This window comes from Opisthocomus hoazin, chromosome 3 (genome assembly GCF_030867145.1).
Source record: "Opisthocomus hoazin isolate bOpiHoa1 chromosome 3, bOpiHoa1.hap1, whole genome shotgun sequence".
Lineage (NCBI taxonomy): Eukaryota > Metazoa > Chordata > Aves > Opisthocomiformes > Opisthocomidae > Opisthocomus > Opisthocomus hoazin.
Window position 1 is genome coordinate 85,143,152 of NC_134416.1, and position 23,774 is coordinate 85,166,925.

The window sequence follows — 23,774 nt, forward strand, 5'->3', positions numbered from 1 at the left end:
TTTTAATTTCCTGAATACCATCTGCAATGCCCACTGTTCCTTGTGGTGACCATCATGGTTTGGTGTCGTGATGGGCTTGCATCCCTCCAAGTGTGGGTTGCTGCTAAGAGGGCCAGTCCTGCCTTTCTCTCTGCCCCAGCAGTAGCTCCCATATGGCCATGTGGTTAGTAATAAGGGAGCCGGTCTGGCTGAAAATGATAATTTTTCTTGTCTTGGGGTGAGATTTTTACTCATTTCCCCAGTCAAGCTGGTCAAATGCCTGTGTCGGGGCTAGTGCTGGCATCAGGCTTTGGGGCAGGTGCATCCCACGTGGTGGCAGGGGAATCCCCTTACACCGGTTATAAGAACTGCTCCCCCAGTCTGAATAATTATCTAATACCTTCACACCTCTTTCTTGCAGCATCCTGCCACCTTTGGCTTTTTGTGGCTTGCTTCTGGCAAGAGAGCTGCCAGCTCTTGTCGGAGCCAGAAACTCTGGTGCTCTGTTTGCAAAATGGCTGATTAGATCCAGGGTCTGGCCTGAGAAAGTTGTGGCTGCGGAGTCAGTGCTACCAGTGAGAGGTGGTTCAAGTTGAAGTCCTGCTGGAATTTGATAAATTAGGAAACTTCAGACCTGACTTTACTCTGAATTTGTTTGTGTTTAGGCTTTTTTTTTTGAGTGTTTATCTTGGCAAACCAACAGGGGAAACAGTTGATGTCTTGTAAGCTTTCACTAGTTTCATATTGAGTAGTAGTTTTCTAGAGATGCAGAAACATCGCCAAGGCCCCTGCGTTTACGTAAAAGAAACAATTAACACACAAACCCGCTATTTTTAAATATTTCATTATTAGGCCTAAGATGAAATTAGGAATTATTTTTCATGCCTCAATTCTGGGAGCCTGTGTGAAGACACTAGCGACTCACGTTTGGAAATTTCAGTGTGACTCTTCTATCCTAACGTATTTTTGCAAGGGCAGGTTGAAGCTCACTGGGCTCAAAAGTGCCCGAGGCCTTTAGTGACCCCCAAACCATAGTGTTTCTCTCCCATGCTCGGCCTGCAAGGAGGAAACACAGTCCCTGGTGCAGCAGGAGGTGGCGAACAGGTGCGAACCAGCGGGTGATTGCCAGGGATGGAAGCTGTAGGAGAAGTGCTAAAGAAGGAAGAAGGGAGGCTTTTCTTTTCCTCCGTCGTTTCTTTGCCACGTTAATGTCAGTCCTACTAGGCAGAAGTTGTAATGCAACATGAGTTCTTTGGGGAATTTTCTGGAAGTACAAAGGAAAAAGTTGCTGTAATTACCAGATGCGCTTAAATGCTATAACAGAACCATTAATAAAGAAAATTTCCCCTTTCTTCATGTTAGTTATCACATTTTTAAAACATGACCTATTTTCCTAAACTAGACAGAACAGAGTACATTTTCCAGAAGCCATGAGTCACTGTACTATAAAGTCTCCAAGCTGTATCAATCTTCATCAGCATAAGCCATTCATGAGGTTTTACTTTTTCTCACCGAATGTAAGCAGTTTGTTTTAAATGAGAAACTGCTACATCCTCTCTGGATAGTTAAACTTGATTAAAAGGTTAAATATTAAGTAAGTGTGAACTTTATTCTGAGAGGAAAAGGGATTGGAGGGACCTTGATAGTAAGCAAAAGACTGCGAGGGTATTACTGTGGGTAGATACAGGTATATCCAGTTTGCACGATGCTGGGCTTGGCTGTAAGAAGTCCAAGCAGTATGATAGCTGCCAGCAGCAGCCAGAAATCTTTATTTATGTAGCTTCATCTGAGTCTGGTTTCAAATCGTTATCCTGGAAGTTCAAGCTTTCGCTAGAAGTTTCTGCTGAGAAGAGCTTCAGCCATGTGGTCATGGAACAACCCACTTGCTCTCACAAGTTACGCAGAGGGAGAGTTTGCGCTGGTGGGCCAGCGGCGGGGTTTTTCTCTGCGAGTACCTTGTGTGTCTGGGGTGGTGGGAGGGCGGATGGGACTTTGCGATACAACAGGGACCTCTGCTAACACAACGGGGGAAGTACGGGTGTTGAGAGTAGTAGTAAGACTTTGCACTTTCTCATGAGGTTCACGCCATGCTGTATGTGTACCGAGGAAGCGGGCTTTGTAAATGAGTAAGTGCATTTACCATACTCAGCAGTGGTAGCTCGCCCAGGACTGCACGGGAGATCTCGTTCAGCCTCAGGAGGCATATCTAGGTTTTCCACCACTTTCTCTTAGGTCTGGCTTTTAGAGAAAAACAGGTATAACTGTTTTCCATTCGTAATACACAGCCAAAAGGCAAAAATCTGTTGCAGGTCTCGAATCTAGTAAACAAACACTTCCATTTTGGTCCTTCAGCTGGAAAGTAATTTATATGATCTCTGAAAATGTGTTGTCTGTTTTTCATGCAAGAGACAGATTTTTGTTTTGTTGCTAACTAAACACAGAAAAAAACCACCCTTTGAAATAGTTCTCCTTCAAAAATATCCTTGAGGAAAGGGTAGAAGCTTGTGGTTTATTTTTCCCATTGCTTCAAAATGACCTTCTTACATCTGCGGGAAAGACTCTCTGGGGGCTGTTGAAGCATGAAAGCATATTCATTTAGGGCATTGGGTGCCACAGTGATTTTAACAGCGTTGGCTGCAGCACTGGAAAAAGAAAAAAGAGGGGGTTTGTGTTTTGTTGTTTTTGCTTTCTGCAACCTGGCATGAAGAATGGGGTCAGGAGATGCGTGCTTGGGAAAGACCCAAAGAGAGAGCTGGAAACAAGCCAGCCACGCTGAGTCAGAACACCCATGCTTACAAGTATCTTTGTACCTTAAAAAGTCCTGACTTTTCAAATAAAACCATCACTGCTGTTAAAGTATTTATGTAAAAACAAAACAAATAGCATGGAGTGCTGCATGCATTCTTCCTTGTTCCAGCTCTGTTTTACCCCGTGAACTGTGACTCCTGTTTGCTGAAGGCAAGGCTGGGCCAGGGTGAAGAATGCCGTGTCTGGCGATGAATGAACAGGGAAGCTCGAGTCGTGCGTACACGTATGCTGCTGCTGCTTCTCGTGGAGCGAAGCAGCGTGCGGCAGCGCCTGCTGCTTCAGGGTGACGTTTCACCTCCCCAGGAGGCGGCGTGAAGCCTGCCTCTTGCTTCTGCCGCCTTTGCTTTGCATTTTTTTTGTTTTCTTTGAGGATTTGAGTGTAACTTCAGAAATGGGAAGGCTGCGTGCAGGCCATGTGCAAGCTTGGCAGCTGAACAGCAGTGAACAAGCACCTGAGCTGTAGGTGAATGGTGAAAGGTGCAGGTGATGCACGTTTTGATTTCATTGCAAATATATACACATTATATATTGATGTGCATGATTGATAGATATCTATATATACTTATATTTCTGTATGCTTTATATAGTAATATGTATACATCAGCTTGTATACACACATTAATATACATGTATTTTTAATGTATTTTATATATTTAATATGCACATAACAAAACCACACACACACACGTGTGTGCATATATATATATATATATATATATATATATATATATATTTCTTCCCAAATTAGCAGTAAGTGGCAGAAGCCCATTGCACTTTTCTACAACCATCGCCTCTATGACCATAGAGCTGAAAGCAAGCTGCCAGCCATTTAGTGTGGAAGAGAGCTGCTCTGCTATCTGCGACGTAGCATCCTGCGCAGGAACGTACTGCGTTGGTAAAATGAGGTTGTGCTCCTCTTCCCTGTCCCCTTGAACTGAACTTGCTGAACTGTTGCTTGGCTGCCCTGGTAGCTGGAGTTCAGATATAAATGCACAATGTGTGGTTCCCTGAAATGGCATAACAAAGAAGATGGCATGATTAATTTTCTTTAGCAATTTAAAGGAATGATGCAGTTCTGTTTCTTAATTCTGCCCCAGGGTTTCCCTGGTTGTTTGCATCTGTTATGTTTTTACTGGGTTTATAAGCTAATCTTACTGTTAGGTTGGGAGGCAGAAATCATCTCGGCTGGCCTGCACAGTGAAGGCTGTGGGCTTGCCGTGATGAACCTGCAGTTTAAGACGTTATTCAGTCCTTTTTGGGGTCTAATTCAATAGTGGACAATCCATTCGTTCCCCATAAGTCGTTTCAATGGCTAATTACTTGCACAGTTGCAGAAATCGTTCTTTAATTCTGTCTTACATTTTTCTGAAATCGAGTTCCAGCTGTTGGATGATATTATACCCCTCTCTGTCAGCCTCGAGAGCCATCTATTATCAAATTTCTACTCCCTGTGGAAATATTTAAAGGCAGCAATCGAGTCAGGCCTTTTGAGGGTTGTCGTGAGGTTTTTTTGTTTGGCTTGGAGGAGTTGCATAGAATAAATTCCTCAAGGCTTTCGCTTGACGATACTTCTGAAGGGCTCTGGGTGTGTGTCTGTCGCTTTGCTGAAGCGAGGTGACTCCTGCAGTCGCTGGCAGCGGGCGTGCGGAGCGGGGCGCGCGGCGGCTCTCCCTCCGCTGGCGTGGCGAGGCGGGCACGATCTGACCCGTGTAATGATGGTTAAACGTGTCGGGAGCTGGAGCTGCGTCGCCGGCGGAGCGGCAGCTCAGCTGGGCTCCGAGTCAGCCGCTCGCCGGCTTGCGGCTGCTTTTGCGCCGCGGGCTCGGGGGAAGATGCCGTCAACGATTGCGAAACCGTTTTATTGCTCCTGCCTATGGAGCCGCGTGAATGCGGGTGTTGGCAGCGGCTTAGCCCCTTATTCTGCTGACCTTGGATAACATGGGTGTCGGGGAACTCGAGGACATTTCTTCGAGCCAAGCGATGGGCACGGGGAAAGCCCGCAACGTAGGCCGGAGCGTGGCTGCAGCCGCAGCGCAGCGGGGCCGGTGCGGAGAGACGCCCCTTCCCCCCCCCCCCCCCATGTTGCTGCTGACAGCAGTGCTGTTGCAGAGGGGGGATGAAGCCAGTGTGGTTCCACTGGAGTTTTACAGCTCCGTGAATCGAGCGCGGTGTGAAACATTGCTGTGTTGCTTCAGGGGCTGCTGAGGGAGGTCTTTGTTCCCCCATCCTGGGCAGGTCTTAGGGCTGGTGGCACGGTGGCCGGCACAGCCCAGGGCCGGTGGGAAGGCGGGAGCCCCGGGAAGACATCTTGGCGGCCTTGGCCCTCAGAAAATAGGGTGCCGGGGGTGTGTGTCAGCCTTCTGCGTGTCCAGGGCCTTGTCTGGGGAGGGGAGGCGGCTGCAGGCTGCTCACAGAAAGGCAAAGTGGGTTTGAGTGGGATTCATTTCTTTGTGGTTTGTTTTTTTTTTTTTTAATATTTTTGGATGCATTTTCAACAGGGGTAAAAGGGCCGGTAGGATGGGGAACCGATGGGTGTTTTCGTGCAGCTTCAGCTCCTCGGGGACTGCAGGCTCTGGTGGAGGGAGGGGTTTGTTGTTGGCCTCGGGGCTGGCCCAGCGCTTCCCGGGAGAGGGGCCCGGGGCTGGCAGGGGCTAAGGAGAGCGGCGCGTCTCGGGGTACGGCTCACGTTAGCTGGGCTCGATCGTCACACGTCTCCTGTGTGCTCGGCTTAAAGTATATGAGAACACAGGGTGGTGGTTTTATTGCCTCTTGGTGGGTTTCTGTGTAACAGGTCTAGGCTGCAGAGTCTGGAGCAGTGTGAGTGGCTGGAGGGCTCTTTGTCCTATTCCTCATGCTTGCTGCCTGTTTTATTAGGAATTTGTACAAATTTCGGTGAAGGGAGCGAGTGGTGTCCACAGGCCCGTGTCTGTAACACATGCTTAAGAACGGAGAGCGATTCCCTTGAGGATTTAGTAAGTGGTTTCTGTGACAACAGAGACACGCGACATCCTGCCAGGCTCTCCCTCGTCAGTGGGGTTCTGCTCTGGCTTTGCTCTCCGTGCCCACCAGTCAGCGGGAACTGAAATGGGGTGTCTTTGGGCAAGCTTTGGTAAAATGGAGCAGGCTGCAGCCCTCCCGTGTTTAGTGTCACTTCTGGTTACGCCTCAAGTTGTGTTGGCAGCAAAATGGTAAGCTGGAGTTGTTTGTGTAAACCTCTGTTGGCAAAATAGCTGGGTGTACTAGTCCTTTTAAAATGCTGGCCTGGAGATTCCCCCCCCCCCCCCCGGTTGCTGTGGGTGTTGGGTTACAAAGTTTGCTTTCTTGGCCAGGAGCTGCCTGGGCTCCAAAGCTCCCTGGACGTAGCTCAGTCTTGTTCGAAGTATAGTAGCTTGTCCCTTGTGCAGAATGCGTATCCCGCTGCCAAAATGTCGGCTGCTTTCACTGTGCTAATTGCATTTGGGTTTTGTGGTTTTTTTTTTCTTTTGGCCAAGTAATTTGTTGTACAGTTTCTTTTTGGGTGGCGAACTGTGTTTGATCAAAATTCAGCAGCTGAATATCAATATCTCACTAGAGGAGCAAAGAAAAAGTTATCAATGGTCACCCTAAATACGCCTTTTTTTTTTTTTTTTTTTTTTGAAGTTGATAGTTTTGGTTGCTTGTTTGACACAGGAGATGGTATAGACTCTCCTGGCATGGATTGCTGATTGAGCTCTCTGGGTCTCCAGTGGAGTGTGGCAGTGTGCTGTGTTACGCTTAACCTAAATAAGGCCTGCCTAGAAATGTTAATCTTTTTGCTTGGCAGTGATGTAGCCCTTGAGGAATTCAAGGGCAGAACGCTCAAATAGTGATTTTTAGACCCCAAGACAATTATAGGGCTTATGAAAAGATGATGACTTACCTGATCTCACTTACGTCTTTATATCAATTTGCTGACTTAATTCATTTGAATGCTAAAGGCTTTAGGGAAATGCTTTTCCAGGGAATTAATCTTTTAACTAAAGCAAGTACTAAATATGACATACACTAGTATTCCTTTTGACAATATAGCATTTGTCTCCTAAAAATAAAGTAGAAAGTGTATGCCCCGTGGGCCAAATGCCACTTTGCTATACACTGAGATAAATTCAGAGTAACTGCATTGTTATCAACGTAGAACGTCATTGTAACATTGCAATAAATGCAAATCGCTAAACCAGAGAAGAAAAAATCCTGAGCCAAGAGGCACAAACCAGTGCCAAAATGGCAACAAGAGAAGTTGGTTCACAAAACTTACCTCTTAAATTTCTGCAGCATTCAGTTTAGTGGGGGTTCTTTTCCCCCTCCTCTTAATTATCTGGGAGAGCACTTCCTGGCTGTGATAATTTCTCCAGAAGGGATTTATTATGAGGATTTTTAACAAAGAAGTTTTACCTCCTATCTAACACCTGGTACATGGCTACTGCCGTTTGCAGGCTAAAGGATTAGAGGGACTAAAGCTCTGATTCGATGATAATAGTTATGTTTCTGTTCTCTGTTAGAGCTGGTCGAGTTTGGGTTGCATTTTGCTACACCGTATTTTTCTTTGGCTTCTGTCTTTTTTTTTTTTTTCCCCCCTAATTGCAAATAATCTGTATAGCCCTAGGCTTTTGGGTTTTATTTGTTTTGTTTTTGTTTCAGGTGCATGCAACTAATGTCTCCTTTCTGTTACCTCCTTCTTTAGGATGACAGCGATGGGATTCCCTGGTCAGAGGAGAGGGTGGTGCGGAAGGTCCTTTATTTATCTCTGAAGGAGTTCAAGAACGCACAGAAGCGGCAGCACGGCGATGGCATTAGCGGGAGCCTCAAGGCAGTGAACGGTGAGCTGCGTCTGTGGTGCCGTACCGCTGGAAGGACTCGATCCTTTTCTGTGCGGTTCCACTGTAGTGAGGAAGGAGACCAGTGCACCATCTAGCATGCACCATGGCCTTTTGATCCGCACAGAAGAACTTGTTTCTGAAGTGCTGAAAATGCCCAGTTTGAACAATCCATGTGTTTCGGTTTCTGGTGAACTGATTGAGATGAGGATCAGGGTGGAGGGTAGGTGTCGTATGGGAGGATGGGGCCAGGCTGGTGTTCGGTAGAGAAGAAAGCTCCTCTGATCGGTCTGCTACCTAATGTGCTGAGTATGTTGACAGAAAGGGTATTTATTTAAAGGTGATTGGCTTCATTTATCTTGGGGAAGGACAGCTGAACAGAATTTACCAGTTCTGTGTTGCTTAGCTGCAAGGAACTGGCTAACTGTGGAGTGATCTCAGTCCATGCTGTCTGTTGTTCAGAGGTGAAATAGCATAGGACCTATATAAAAAGACATAGGGGACAAACACTGGGACCCTGCACTCCCCTGGTTCAGCAGTTCACAGAGCAGTTGTTTAAAGTTTTGAAAAGGAGATGTAGACAAACCTAGATGACAGGGTTGATGAAAGAAGTTTAATTTTATTTATTTAATCCTTTGGCCAATTATTATCTGGTGCTCCCCCCCTTCCCTTACAGCTTGCTTAAAAAGGCTGTGGTGTTCTGAGAGGTGAATACAAAGCATGTCTCGTTCAGATTCACTCCTTGACACAGCACCCTTGCTTGAAAAGGCTTTGTCATGCTGGCTTGAGCCTTGAAAGTGATGACTAGCAGGATTGAGATTTCTGGGCAGGCTTACGGTTTTCTCTTCACTCACAAGAGCGTATTTGTTTCTTTATGGAGGTTCATGGCAGTTGCTTTTAGGCATGTGCATAACTATACATGTGCTAATGCATTAAAGCAACAGCTGGGTCCTTACTTGGTAGGTTATTCATATTTATATGTAGCATACGTTTTTGACATGATGAGTCAAATTTCACTGCATTTTCACCGGGTGTTATTGCTGACGAAGCAAAAACCTAGGGGAATGGTAGGATAACTGCAGACTGCATGATAAAGTTACTGTATTGCGGAAGCAATTGCAAACTCCTTAATGTGATTAAATTAAACCTCAGACTTCTGAGTTCAGTAATAATATCAAATACTGATCTGATGGGAAGGGGCATCTAGCTTTAGCAGCAAGCCGTTAATAAGCTTGGAGGTGTACACAAAACAGTGCTGGCTTTTTTCCCTCCAACACCTCTGCATCATTGATCTTCTGTCAAACATAATTTCTCTTGGAAAGTTTCTTATTCCATTGTGGGGGTTTTGTTTAGTCAAAGGAAAAAAGTCTCAAGGCGTGAAGCACAGTAATTGTGTGTTAGGAGGCTTTGATGGTGTGCCAGGTTACAGGATGACTGAGGTTTTTATGGTATCTGGTTTCTCCAGAGGCAGCCTAGATGAAAAGTGAGTTGGCTGGGAATGCTGTGTCGATGCAGGTACCAGACGCGGAGTATGTCGCTGGCTTCCTCTGGCAGCGGCACGGCTCACATCTTCAGAGCTTGCCTCTCGCGTGGAGAACTGCAGTGTTTGGTGCTTTTTCTCCTTCACAGAAGTAGGCAATCAGTTCTTTGGGGGTCTGGCTGTTTGGATTTTTGAACCAGAATGATATTCTGTGTTACTCTTTCTGTTTGTTAAATGATTCTTTAAATGCCCTCTCTCAACGCTGCTCTGTTTCAACATCACTGCCCAAACGCCTTTTTTTAGCTTTGCAAAAGGGAGGATTGATATTGTGCGGTGACATTAAGAAAATCTATTTAATCATGCAATTTGTTCATTACATCTTTTAAGAAAATGTAGCCATGTATCTTCAAATCCACAAGTCTCTGTGGACTGGGGAAAAAGCAGGTCATCCTGAGAAATTACTGAGCTATTCTGAATTTAGGGAAATGCAGTATTTTTAGGGTGAGCCTTAGATCCATGATTTCGTACTGTTGCAGTAAAAAATATTTCCTTGCATATGTCCTTTGTTCCAACATGCAGGCCACAACCAGTGTTCCTTGCATGTTACTCCAAAAGGTAGCATGCAGTTAAATACAGTTTGATGTGAGCGATCTCTGTATTAATATTTAGTACCCATAGCTCTCGGGGTGGGGGATGGGGGGGAATCTAGCTGAAATAATTTGAAGTTAAATGTGTTTAGTGCCTCTGTAAAGCTGGACTCCCCTGGCTTGAATTATGCTTAGGGTGCTTTACCTTGCAAACTAAATGAAAGTGTAGGGTTTGTGTTGCACAACCCTGTTGCCATCCCTAGTGAACTCTGAAGGGTATTGCTCCTTCAGCTGTTGAAAATCAAATAGGTCACCTTCCAGTACCTGGCAAATGTAACCATTTCCAGGAGTGGGAAGGAGGGGTCTGAGTGATCTTCAAGCTTTCCAAGCTCCCTGCTCAATGTGGAAATGTGGATTTGTCTCACGTTCTTCTGAGAGTTCAGGGGACCGTGAACAACTAGGTAGCAGGATTTGATCTTAGTGCCATCATCTGTAGTGCAGACAGAGTTTCTCTGTTCTGGTTTTATAACTGTCATCCCTTAAATTTATTTATTGATAGACTTGTTTCAGTAGAAAGTACTTACTTTTTGCAACAGAGGAAGGTAAAATATGCACTGGACCCTTGCCACTGGTGACTTTAAGAAAGTTTTTGTGGATTTGAAGTGGCTGAAGTTGCATAAACATGCTATGGAAATTGCCTTGCCAGTGTTTGCCAAGCTGCAACTAAACTTATGTGAAAATGATAGTCAATGGTATTTCAACTGGAAAGCACAGTAGTATCATTAATGATTCGGTAGTTGGAATAATGGTGCCTCTTTGATTGATAGTGCGAAAGGCAAGCTCATTTTAAATGTGAGAGATGAACCCATTAACAGGAGTCTTTTCTGTACTAAAGTTTCTGCAGGCTCTAAGATGTGCTGGTAGTGGCAAAGAGACAATTAACTGCCATGCCTCTGAATAATAAAAGAAATGTAAAATTCAAAATAAATAAAAATTCAAATGACTTTTGGGGATTATATATATTATAATACCTTGGCTATCTCCACCTCACTGTTAAAGATATTTGTTATCTGAAAATAATCCTGCCATTTTCAGTTTGCGGCTGAAACCCTGTTACTTAGGTAGTTCTGATTAAGGGAGCGGGGTTTTGCTTGGGGGTCGTGGTGTGTTTCCAGGTCTCCTTGCTCCTACCTTTGTTTTATATCTCCTTTCACCTGATAATTTTTGCTTACATGCTTGTACTGCCAGTTATTTTTCATCCTAACTGTTTTTCTGCCTTCTTTACTCTTATTTTTACACACACATACACTCACCCACCCCCAACTAGGAGGATTTCAGAGAAAGGTGAGCAGGTGTATTACGGCTGTTGCATCAGTGTGTATGTTGCATGCGTGTTTATGTTGACTCTAGATTTTTGCAGAGTGCAGAATGATACCCTACAGTATGCCTTTGTTTGCTACGTGCTCCTCTCTAGCATGTGGGAATAAAAAATCTGAAGGAGGTGCTTCTGCGGATTGTCAAGAAACCCTCTGCAGTCCTAAATGGGATACTGGAGCTCTGATTATGGAAACAAGGTTGCATGCTGGAAAACCCAGAGGGACCTCTTTAGTGATTGTGATTACTGCTGCCTGTCATTTGCATTAGGATTTTAAGAATAGGGGTCGGTGTTTGGAGTGGTGATACCAATTTTCAGTGATCCTCGTCTAAAAGGAAAACTGATTCCCTTGGGAAATCGTTTTCTTCTTGTGTAGCTTAGAATGTGAGATAAGGCTGTAAAAAAGGCAGTGAAAGATGTAATTATTGCTTATGTTCTGTTTATGAGAATAAATCCAGTACCCTCAAAAGAGTGTATCATAAAGCAAATTTTTATGACGTAAGATTTTTAAATTCTATTTTCAAAACTTGTGATAAAGAAGAAATTTGTGATACAGAAGTACTAGTGTTTTGTAAATGGAAAAAATGCCAAAGTTTGCTTGTTTGTTTAAGGTGGTTAGTTAATCTACAGAGATGACAAACCAGATGTTAGAATTATTCAAGCAGATAGTGCTTTTTCACCAGCTATACTTTGTCCTGGATAATTGTCATGGCAATCTCCAGACATGCCAGCTAGGTTAAGATTGTGGCAAACATGATCTAGTTGGGAAATCAAATGTATGTGGGGGAATGCTTTGGCTCAAGGCAGAATTTGTAAGTCTTGCTCATTCAGTAAATCGAGAGATGAGTGAAAATATGTAATTTGCTACACCTTACATCTGGGGTTGTTAAAATCATTTATTAATTTTGTGTATGCTCTTTAAACAGAGAAGGAACAGTGTCAGCACTTTGATGGAGGTGGTGGTTGGTCCACAGTTGGCTGTGGCTGGCCTGCTCCTGCCCTCAGCCGTTCCCACACAAGAGCTAACGTGACTTTTGTTGGAGGTTTGCTTTTTCCAAGAATGCGCTCTGCGCAGAGAGGCAGGAACCTCTGAGGCAGCCCGTGGTGGGACCGTGGAGCTGGACCCAGCGGCAGCAGCTGGCTCCAGTGCCTGGGTCTGCCCATCCCTTGGCTGCCACGCTGGCTGGCCGGGCCGGCTGGGGCAGGCAGAAGTGCTGTCTGGAAATATCTGCTGTTGTCCTTGATGTACAGATTTTCAAGTGTTTCCTGCTCACTGCATGGGGATGTCTGTGGACGCTTTTCAGTGGGCTGTGTCGAAATGAAGGCGCCCAGTGGCATGGGGCTGGGTTCGTCTGACTCCAGCTTGTTGGTGAAATCTCATTTCCCTGGCCATGTCGATGGTACCCCAGGCATGGCATAAACATTGCGACAGAAGTGGTAGAAATGCCTAAACACAGCTAAGCTGGGTGCTTCAGCTCAATGCCATGCATTATTTACCAAAAGCTGACTACGCAGAGGTGGCAGCAGCTGCCAGATTCTATTCTGGGCTGAGGCCATGTCTCTTCCCTCCCCGCCTGCGCAGACGAAAACGCGGCAACCCTCGGGGAAGTGCTGCTATCTCAGCTGTGCCCCTCTGCCCGGAGCGGTGCGTGCCTCCTTCCTCCCTGGCGCAGACACGTAGGCTGGACCACCACCTCGCCGTTAATTTTGAACAAGAAAGCGGCCCTCTTCATTCACTGTGGTGATTCAAATATACTGGTAACTTCATCTCTATTATTTCTGAAGGCTGCAATTAAGTACTGGAAGAAGGTTTTATGCTAACATTTGTCTAGGGAGCTTTTCACTCCATCAGCGATGTGAAATTGCGTTTGTTGACAGTGGGTAATGTCTGTCTGTCTCCTAAGCTTTAGTAGAAGATTGTAAGTGTGCCAAGGACCCTTGTTTGTGTAAGTGGATTTTTAAAATGCATTTACAGAAACAGAAATACCTCTTTCAACTTTGCAGGATTTCCCCCTTACGTTCAGAGTAAACAGCCTTTTTGGCTAGTTTTAAACTGTGATTAAATATAGATGTTTTCAGCTAAAAGGTTCAGAAAATAAGCATTTGAGCAGATTTGTCATGGCACTCAATATCACTTTCACTTTGGTGCTTGCTGTCAAGTGAATTTAAAGATTAACAAATAAATAACAGGATGTTGGGGTTGGGCTCCATTGAAAATTTCCAAATCTCTTTTCCTTTCTTTGTTTTTCCGAACAGAATTCATTTTCAAGCCTGCCAGGGACTTGCTTGTTCATCGGCTGACGCAGGCTCTTTTTGCCTTTTCCATCATCACCACTTATAAAAATTCTGCAGGCCAAATTGCACCCTCAGTGATCTCTACCCAATTCGATTATGTCCAAATTGTGCTCCTGTCTTAATACAATTTCGGTGTTCGGCAAGACTGCCAGAAAATTTTCTCTTGCAGGACACCCATCATCCTTTTTCTCTGAAACACAACACAGGTGGATTGTTTTCTGTTGTATTTTTTTTTTTTATCCAGAGAAACAGGAATTGTGGAATTAATTTTCTTAAAACTTCATTTCGTGGCTGTCTAAAAAGCGTTGCTATTGCCCTTGAGTGCATTTCTAGTCAAAGTAATTCTAAAAATAATCTTGTCTCCCTGCATATTGCTAATTGTAGGTAATGGAAAATGAAAATGGCAATGAAGACTCCACAGAGGTGTGTGCATAATCTGTGGCAGACTCAGTTATTGTAGGTGTAAAATAAATAAGGTGAGGAAAGGTAAGGAAGAGTTCAGCAGCAGCTGACGGGTCTGGTCCCCCTCCTTCCACCTCCTGTCATGTGCTGGCTCTGCCATTTGTCAGCCTGTGCAGTGCAGCCCATTCAGCATACGAAAGTGGCAGAAAACTAGCCCAGAAAAACAATTAAAAAAAAGAAATAGTTTTCTTCTAGTTTAATGAGCTACACAGGTTCATCAAGAGGTCAGATGAGCACCAAGTGCTCATTTGGTGGAAATGAGGAGCCAGAGTAACTTGACTGAAAGCTGGAGGAGCAGGAGACTGGACTCATCCCTTTTGATGGTAGCAAGCTGCTCGGTTGGCACAGTCATCTTGTCTAACCACAGCCTTAGGATTGGCACAGTCGTCTCGTCTAACCACAGCCTCAGATTCTAGAAGGGACAACAGTTGCTAGAAATAGGAGCAAAAAACCAAACAAACATGCAGGTTTGAAATTCATTGAAAAGTGCTTCACAAGTGTAGGTGTTAGATTTGTGTATTTCTTTTATTTTTAAAAAAACACCACAACAAACCTGAACAAAACCACTGACGTAGAGGTGAATTTCATTGCATAGACTGTCCATGAAACAAAACTTTGCCTTAACCCCAACAGGGGACAACAACTTTGTTTTCCTTGGCTCAGGGTCATTCTGCATAACTGCTGCCTTGGATTTATTGTTTGTATAAGCAGTCCAGAGAGCACCCTTTAGTGCAGACGAGCAAACTGCTTCACTCTGTCTTTGGCAGCCATAAAATTGCTAGCCAGCCTGAATTTGCACCCTGGCATCTCTTTGGCTGGCACGTACAGCCAAAAGGGTGGTGCTGGCTCTACCTCGTAGGATTACCAGCTCTAGGCTACCATGCCTACAAATATCTGAAGGGTGGGTGTCAGGAGGATGGGGCCAAGCTCTTTTCAGTGGTGCCCAGTGACAGGACAAGGGGTAATGGGCACAAACTGAGGCACAGGAAGTTCCGTCTGAACATGAGGAGGAACTTCTTCTCTCTGAGGGTGACGGAGCACTGGAACAGGCTGCCCAGGGAGGTTGTGGAGTCTCCTTCTCTGGAGATATTCAAGACCCGACTGGACAAGGTCCTGTGCAGCCTGCTGTAGGTGACCCTGCTTCGGCGGGGGGGTTGGACTAGATGACCCACAGAGGTCCCTTCCAACCCCTACTATTCTGTGATTCTGTGATTCTGTGATTAAAAATTGTGCCTGTTGTCAGTTCTAGTTTGCTTATTTGAGAAAAGAGAGTAAGACATAACTTATGCAAAGCTGCTTTTTTGCCTGTAATACTAAGTGAGAATCCAAAGCAGTGCGTCTAACTCAACCATTTCCTTGGTTGGCAGATGAAGACGCTTAAATTTAAGAACTTTTTTTTTTTTTTTTGAGTGACTAGATTTTTATTGGGATGTTAAAACCGAGAGATCTGCTTAGAGCGTTGTCGTTCAAACTGACATGTTGGGGTGGATGAAGTTCATGCTGGTGTCCCTGCTCATGGCAGGGGGGTTGGAACCAGATGATCTTTAAGGTTCCTTCCAACCCAAACCATTCTATGATTCTGTCTGCTGAGATGGGAACTGGCGGTTGATGCTGGTCACTTTCTCCAGCCGTTGTGTGAAGAGGAGGTAGAGGTAACTTGTGGCTTATGCAGCAATCAAAACAATATTAAACAGCTGTTAAAGGTGGTGTAAATGGTGGCATTCCACAGCATGATTTGTCTGGTGGATCATGCTATGGCAAGGGATGGAAGCTTACACAAAGTGGAGATGAAGGAAGCGATCCAGCAGCATGCCCAGGAAAAGTGAGCACAGTGCTGCTCTGTTTGAGATCAGTAGTTCTCAGAAGACATGGGAGGGGGCAGAAAGGTACTTTACCTCTTTCTGTCTGTCTGATGCCCAGTGCTTATAATTATTTTTCTTTTAGTGTTTATTAAAATGTTCTAGTGGAGACTAAAGGTCTGCAGGTTGGAATACATAGCTGCTGTTATAAAGAGGGTTTAAATTTCAGTATTCCTGTTGCTCCCTCGTTGCCCATGATTGGCAGAAGGCAACTGTGCATTAAATAACTAGTGTTTTTAATTTGAAGGGCAGACAACAAGGGATATAACTAGAAAAGCAGCAGGGAAAGAAAAATTCAGTCATTGAAATAGCATACTGTATTTTCTTAAGAAAACAGGAATGCAACAGTAAATAAAATTAGTGTCACAAGTGAAAGCAGCGAGAAGTTTCAGTCATACACACGGACTGTAATACAGTTTACTGTAGTCAGTCCTAGGGAACTGTATTTTCTTAAACTGTGTCTGTGCTTAGGTCTGAATAAGACTTTAGCTGATTATTTTTACAGTGTTGTTTTGAGCTATTAATGCAAGAATGTGTTTTGTGTAGCGCTTTCAGAGTATTAGAGAGAGCGTTTTCTGCCTTCAAGGGCCTGTCTTGTGTCTTAGAGCCTCCACAGCAGTTTTTCCTTGACACGGGGGGCATTTTAGAAATGGCTTGTTGTTTGAAAGAGTGGAAAGAGTTTGAGAACTGTTTGGTCCGGGGAGACATTCTTAAGGCCATTAGGCTGTGTTTAATCAGAGCAGATGTCATGTGTGCTGTAAACCTTATCGTGTCAACCGTGGCAGTAAAGTGGTTTTAAAAGAAAAAGTAGAGATTAGTGACAGATGGCTGTAACTGTTGATGGGCATAGTAGCCACTTCTGCATGTTGTCTGACAGCTGCCAATGCACCTTACTTCACCTCAAAACCCCTGCATTACCCTGTGTTCCCAGCCTTTGACTTGTGAAGCGTACAGATTGCCAATCGAAATGGATTTGGGGATCCTTGTAGTGATGTGGAAGAAACTGAAAATATCAGCACATTGGTATCGCATTATTTTTAGGTGGGTGTCATCAACCCACATTTGAGCATAGAATTTCTGCTGTGAAAAGCAAGAAAATCAGTTGCCTTTTTGAGCAATGAAACCCTTCAGGAATTAGTCATGTTCATTTCACAGCTCATAACAGCCTGGGAGATTGGTCCGCACTCTGAGCTCGTACCTCCACATGTTGGGTTGATTTCGACTGGATCTTTTTGATTTTAAAATCTCCAAGAAACCGTGCTGAAATAGTTGCTGTCTTTCGAGAACTGATAATGATGAGAGGTTCATCACATAGCAGATACTTCCCAGCACTTGTGGGTGAGTGTTTTCCGGAAAATAAATATAGCTGAGCAATTCTGCTGTTAAGTCACAGCAGATTGCTCTACATCGTAATAAATGCGCATGCATTTTAAAATCTTTTTTGTGTGTCTGACTAGCGTAGATTTATTACACGCAGTTAATGTGATGTTGATTCCAGAATTAGAGGAATACACGTTTTCTGTAACCTGCCTTTGATGTGCTATATTTCCCAATTTAAATTAATTTAGTACTGTGAAGGGAGTGTCCAGTCAAAGCTGTAGATGTTAGGAGCCTTACGCTTAGGGCAACAGGGGATGACAGCTTGACTCAGAAGTGTTGTTTGTAGCGCATCTCAAGGAGTTTCCAGCTCAGAGCTGAAGGCAGCTGAATTTTCACCTTTATCCATCCTGTTTTCTCCCCTCACAGGACTGTTAGTGAGCCTTAAAATTGCAGTCAGGACCGTGTGATGTTTCAGATCTGTCCACTAAGAGGCTAACTCATTCCAGATAAGCCTTGAACAGACAACATTAATTTTTTACTTTGCTCAGAATTTCCTGTGCTTTGTTCTGCATCTGTTTGTGAAAGCCTGCGTTATCTGTGAAAGCCTTCACGTTATTTTCTTTATTCAAGCTATACGCTAAAATGGAAAAAGGGAAGAGCTGGAAGGAGCCCAGCTGGAGCAATCTGCCAAGGATCCCACAGAGAGACAGAGCTGGCAAACTCCTGAAACCTTTTCAGCTGACCTCTGGTGCAATTTGGGAAGCCTGCAGATAAGCCACTTTTCCTGCAAAGATTTGGCCTCAGCTAGCCATTCCAAGTAATGCCCGAAGACTGCATAAGCATTTAGTTGCTTTTTTTCTCCTCCTGCTTTCATTTCTCTCTTAGCGGTCAACTTTAAAAACATTTCAGTTCAGTCCCGTGCTAGTGGGGGTGGGGAAGATGGGGTGTGTGTGTGCGCGCATTGGAGGTAAACCGTGACACGCTCTGTTTCAGCCAGGTTGCCTCAAAAGCAGGTTCTTCCTCAGACGGTGGTGATCTCCTCTGGTGCTGTGAAAGGTGAAAGCATTTCATGGCCAACTGTTTTTAAAGATGCTCTGTTTACTGTGGCTGCAAAGCACCCCAACGTTTTTATGTCATGCCTGCTGTGTATGTGGAGAGATTGAAAGAAGCTGGAAAGTGATGAAAATGGCACAGACTGAGTACAGTTTTTCCCTTTCTTCACAACATGGGAGTCTTCATTCTGCTTCAGGGCAGAAATGCTGTCACAATGTTAATGGGAGGGTGCTAGAGCAATGGTGGAAGCGTGTGCTGTCATACAGGACACTGAGAAAAGGTGTCTGAGTTGTACTGAAGCCTACAGATGCAGGTGTATTGGATGGAGAGGGCTGAAGATTAATTTCGTCCCCTTCTGTTTTTTCCTGACCTCTGCTCCCTTGCTGTGATGTTGGGATCTCGTTTCAGAGCCTCAGGCTGTCTCTTCCTCTCTGGCTCCGTATGCCAGAAGGAAGCGGTTGGGTTGTGCAGAACCTTAAAACTGAGGTGTCATACGGGAGTGGGCTGGGGCTGGGGAGAGGCATATTGCTGTTACACAGTCTGCACGGAAGGCTCAATTTGCCTTCCCTCCTGTTGGTTCCTGTGGTGCATCTGTCCAGGAACATGCTGTTTCTCTTCCGAGGAGAAGAGTCCCAACACTTCTTTAACGTGAAAATCTACTTGACAGGACAGTAAGCAAAGAACTTTGATCGTTTTGCCAACATAATAAAATCTGGTGCTTCCTACAGTAGTTTTTCTACCTTGTAACATCTTGGGAGCTCAGCAGCGATTACCTCCAGGTGGAAGCCAGGAAGAAGTGGTAGACGTTACCAGAATGTGGCTTGAATTCCGAATCTTCTTGAAACAGAATTGTGGCTACTCTTCTTCCTCCTCCCTGAAATCAATTGAAGTTGGCCTTTTGTGCAACAACAAGGTCTGTGGTCAGGGACTACTTGTCAAGTTTTATTTAGATGGAAACCTGTCCCAGAAGCTTCACCTCATCTTATTGTCCTGCAGGGATGAACTCAAATGCCAGTTTACACGTGCCCCAAAACGACCTTCTCTAATTGAAATGGACAAGGCTGTCTTAGCTAAGTAGATAAACATAGCCCATTTGGAATGGTAGATTTAAATGCACTCTTTCATAGATTACCTTCACACAGTATGGCAGTGTCCTTGAATATTTAAAGTCTCATTAACAAGAGACCAGAATTGAAGAGTAAAAGTTCTTTGTGAAAGAGAGGTTTCTTGAGCCATGAGCTGATGTTGATCTCTCCTGGGCTGGAGGAAGACTGTTTGCTACAAAGTCCCCTTTATGCCAGCATGGAAGGCGCTCCAATAAAACTGGCGTGCAAAGACTCGAAGGTTGGTTAACATCCAGAGCATAACATGGGGTTATATACAAGTACTCTGCTCATAAAATAGAATAAATGGACCACTAGTTAAGGCATTGCTTAATGCGGAAAACCACCTTTCTTTCTGTTATGGATCTAGGCGTCTACCATTAACAACCTGGAAAGCAGACTTTTTTTAGAATAATTGACTGATTGAAAAAAGGAGTTGAAGAGGCTGTCTGTGAACTTGAATATTGGAGCTTATGGGGAAGATGTTTTGCAGTCCTTCAGTTTCGCTGGCATAGTTGGTTGTTGAGATAGAGTTGGATTACCATCTGGCTGGATCAAAATTGTAACTGCTAAGTAAATTTCTATTTAAAACTTCTCAGATCATCTTGGACTCAGTGGGGATAGTCTTATGAAAACTAAATTTGCAGGGAAACTAAGAAAGGAGCCGACTCTGCTGAGGAAGGCTGCTCTTCAGTTTGTGCTTTCCTACTTCCAGGAGAAATTCTGCCAGTACTGATGAAGGACTCAGAAACTTTACCAAGGAAAATAGCTTTCAGCTTTTGTCCAGTGACTGCTTTTCCTCCTGGCCTAGGTTGACCAGGTGGTTCTGCGTGCAGTGGGACCCTGAGAGTAGACTGTAGGAGATGATGTTTTCCATGACAGCTGTGTTTCCCTTTACTCTGGTTGAAAGCAATATAAAGTACTGTTTTGGTGTCCTCTTGTCATGAGAAGACATCAATTCCCTGAAGCACTAAGAGTCATAGGAAGGACCTCGCTAAGCTTTGGGTTTGTTTGTTTGTTAGTTTTCTCTAAAAATGAATGCTATTCTGCAGCTCAAAGGAAGAAGTTAAGGAACGGGGAGCACTCCTCAGCCCCAGGGTTTGGAAGCAGGTGGTAGTGCCAAGTTCAGCAGGATTTGGGGAATTCTTCCAGTATGAAGAGAGGGGACCTACCCTCTGTAGGGGGCAGGTTTTGTCCTGATGTGGCCTGTTAGGAGAAGAATAATATTTTGGAGGGCAATGTCTACTTTCATAGGGAACATCCTGCTCTAACCCAGGTGGGGACATGCCAAATGAAGATACGACTTCAGAGGAATTAATCTGCTGGTGTGTAAGAAAATTTATTGATTATTGAAAAACTGTGCCCCTTTTTCCCACCAGGAGCTCATAGCTCAACTGAACATATGTATATATATCATTTTGAGGAAGAAACTGGGTATGGCCCTGCTGATTGAGACCTTGACAACAGAGCTCATGCTTTGGTCAATGGCAGGATTTAATATTTAGTATTATTGGCTTAATATTTAGTTGGAAACTACAGTGAAAAACAAATAGAAAGCTGCTGAAACCTCGCAAACTGCAGAGCTTCCCGCAATGCATGTTTTTCCTCTCAAAATTCACGCAAGTATGATCCATGTTCAAGACTATACAAGCTACAGTTTTACTTTACGTACTAACCAGTGATGTGCAGCAGATGTTGCTGAACACATTTTGTGCCGTCTCTAGAAACGGAGCGTCTCAAACCTGCGTAGGTCCCTGAAACACTGCTGCGTGGCTTCCTTCCGAATTGCAGAGAAGCTGCTCATGGTCCAAATCGAGCTGTGTGTGCTGCCAGTGCCAGTCGTGAGGGGTATTCCTATCCTTACTGCTTGCTCTCTGTGAAATCTAGGTCAGGATTTCTGGCTTGTGGTTGCTCATAGGACAAATAATTCTCAGCTACTTCCACGTTAACACTGGACAATTAGGAGTACTCCCTCTCTGTTTGCTTACACTCTTCTTTCTTTCTCATTCTCCTTTTTCCTCCCTTTTAATCGGAAGGAGGAAAATGTGTTTTCCTGTTTCTCCATGTCCTTTTCGTCTCCAGCTACTTGTGTTTTTCATTCTGTCTTTGTCCTCTTATTTTCAGTGCTCCCTTTGAAGCAGGAGGGTCTGTTCCTGTGCCGTGCCATGCTGCGAGGACAACTCCAGGCTGTTTCCTTGCAGGCTCACTGTTGCAGCCGTGGAGATCATAAATCTCTTTTTTTCTGCGCCCCCCCCAACTCCAGGGCCATCCAGCCTAATGTGAGAGCAGATTGGCCTTAGTATTTGGAGAAAAGATCTATAATAAGCACTGGGGACATGCTGGTAAAAAGCATCAGCATGGTATACCATCTCAGTTGGAGTACTGGCTGTACATTAATTCTCTAACTTATAATTAGCTATATTAAATTCCAATTTTCTGAAAGGAACCATTATCAAATAACACTCTGTTTGAAATCTCAAAGAAACACAAGGAATGAAAGCTTAGTCCTCTTATGCTTTCATCTTTCAGAAGCAATCCCTATCTCAACATCTTGACCTACATTTTCTTTTTACCCTCTCCAAGAAACATTGTGTGGATTTAATGTCTCAGAAGGGAGGTAAGGGGTTTTTTTGTGCATGTGTATGTGTTGACATATAAAGTTTGGGGAAAACAATGAGGCCTTCATGTCCCCAGTGACTTTTTTTTTTTTTAAACTTGAAAGTCTTTTTCATAATATCTCTGAGGCAGATTTCAAGTTCAGAAAGAAACTAAATGTAAAAAGTCCACCCCATTCCTTTACAAGTAGTCCGCTTTTATGTGTCTAGCTTCTGCCAAAGCCTTTCCTGATTTTACATACCAGTAGAGGAAAAAAATTGGACTCTCCTTCCTTCTCATATCCTGCTCGCCACTTAGGATCCAGTCATATGTTTTCTTTTCCCCATTAAATGAGATGGAGAGGGCTTTTTTGGGGGGGGCGCGGGGGAGGTGTTTAAGGTGATGGTTTTGTTCACATTCATTCTCATGAATTGTCTTATTGTCTAGCTGTTTGGTGTTACTAATGAGCAGGTTTACATGGGAGTTAAACCTTGACCTGAGTAGTCTGAGTGTGCGAAGCAGCAAAGGCTGTCGGTGCATCAGGCAGCTGCTGCAGGGTACGGGCTAATTGGGGTCCCAACTTTGATGGTGACAAGGATGATTCCCACTCTGTGTACTGCCCCTGTTCCAAAATGCGGCGCGGCGTACCTGCAGTGCTGCTTTCCCATTAGATGGGTCCATCCTCCCTGGTCGGGAGGGTGGCTTCAATACACACGGCGTGGTTGGCACCGTCCCGTCTGCCTCATCCTCATCTTCTCCCACTGCGGGATGAATGTTGCTGTAGCCTCATCCCGTGTGGGGACAGGCAGAATTCTTCTCCAGTTTGGTCTATATGGTTTTGTGTGGTGGTTTTTGCGGGGCTGGAGGGGGTTGTTAGCGCTTTGAGCACACAAAGTGATGAATGTATGCTCAACATTAATACTATTTAATAGTCTTTGAGTTGGGCTTGCTAGAAATGCCTTGAAACAGTGTAGCGAGGGAATGTTCTAATTCCAGTAATACTTTTGTTGTCTAACTGTTTCAGCTCTTTGGCTTTTTATTAGGGTACTATGAATGTCTTCATCCTGCATTTCTGTGCTGTTCCATTGCACACACCTCCCACCCCCTCACCCCGTTTCTCTGGTGCTGTACTTAAAGCAAGAGATATGCTGAGGGAGATCAGCCTTCGGCTACATGAATGCATGGAGGGAAAATTCTGTGCAGCAAATCCTTGTTTTGGGTGAGGAGGGAATCAGTATTTGTTGTACTTTATCCTCTTTGCTTATTTGGAAAGGTAAAATTGTTAAATGCACATCACTGTATAGTCTTGGTTGTAAAAGTGTGTGTTGATGGTTGTTCCAAGGTTTCCATTAGGTCAGGAAGCAGCTAATGTTGTTTCACTTCCCCTTCTGAAGCCCCAAAATGTGAGCAAAAAAAGGCTATTTAATAGCAGCAGAATATTTCATGGTGGTGGAATTTCTTGAGCTCCACTCGGGGGGTGGTGTGTCGGGAAGCCTCCTTAACATTTCAGAAGTCCTTTCTCCAGCATCGGGTTTTCAAGTGGCTGGCCCCCTACCCCAGCTCTCATCTCTTCCCCCCGTGGTTCGCCTGTAGAACTCGTAGAAGGGAGGTGAAAGTAAGGTTAAGCTGCTGGTCTCAGGAGCTAGAAATAGAGATGGAAATTGCTTGGCATATGAGGAGCATCTCCTTAAAGGCTGTTACAGCACTGACGTTTTGTATGCCGATGCTTTGGGGAACTGCATTAATACTGGCGTCAATCAGTTGTCCCCTCAGTTAAAATGAGAGTGGTCTCCAGGTGGCCTCTGACAAGTGGCTGAAGTGTGCCTCACCCCATGCCTTTACGCTTGCATCGCTCTTGCTGTGGCCTGCGCATCACTCCTGTGGCGATATCCTCGGGGCTCAGCCTGATGGCCAAGCATGGGCTTCTACTGCTTTGTCCCCTCCTCACCGGCTTTCCAGTCACTGCAGACCTGGAGCCTGTCTGGGAGGGCAGGGCTTTCTCCTAAGCATCTTCCAGCTAAAGGTG

At 44.6% G+C, this 23,774-nt stretch overlaps 1 protein-coding gene across 2 annotated transcripts in view; it reads left to right on the forward strand.

The window, feature by feature from the left end:
- The window catches only part of JARID2 (jumonji and AT-rich interaction domain containing 2), a 224,839-nt gene that overhangs the window by 89,174 nt on the left and 111,891 nt on the right, over positions 1–23,774 (forward strand). For both annotated transcript variants that reach the window (XM_075416852.1, XM_075416853.1), the window contains one exon: positions 7,487–7,622. In XM_075416852.1, the coding sequence (XP_075272967.1) occupies positions 7,487–7,622 (136 nt within the window). The remainder of the gene's footprint in view (positions 1–7,486; positions 7,623–23,774) is intronic.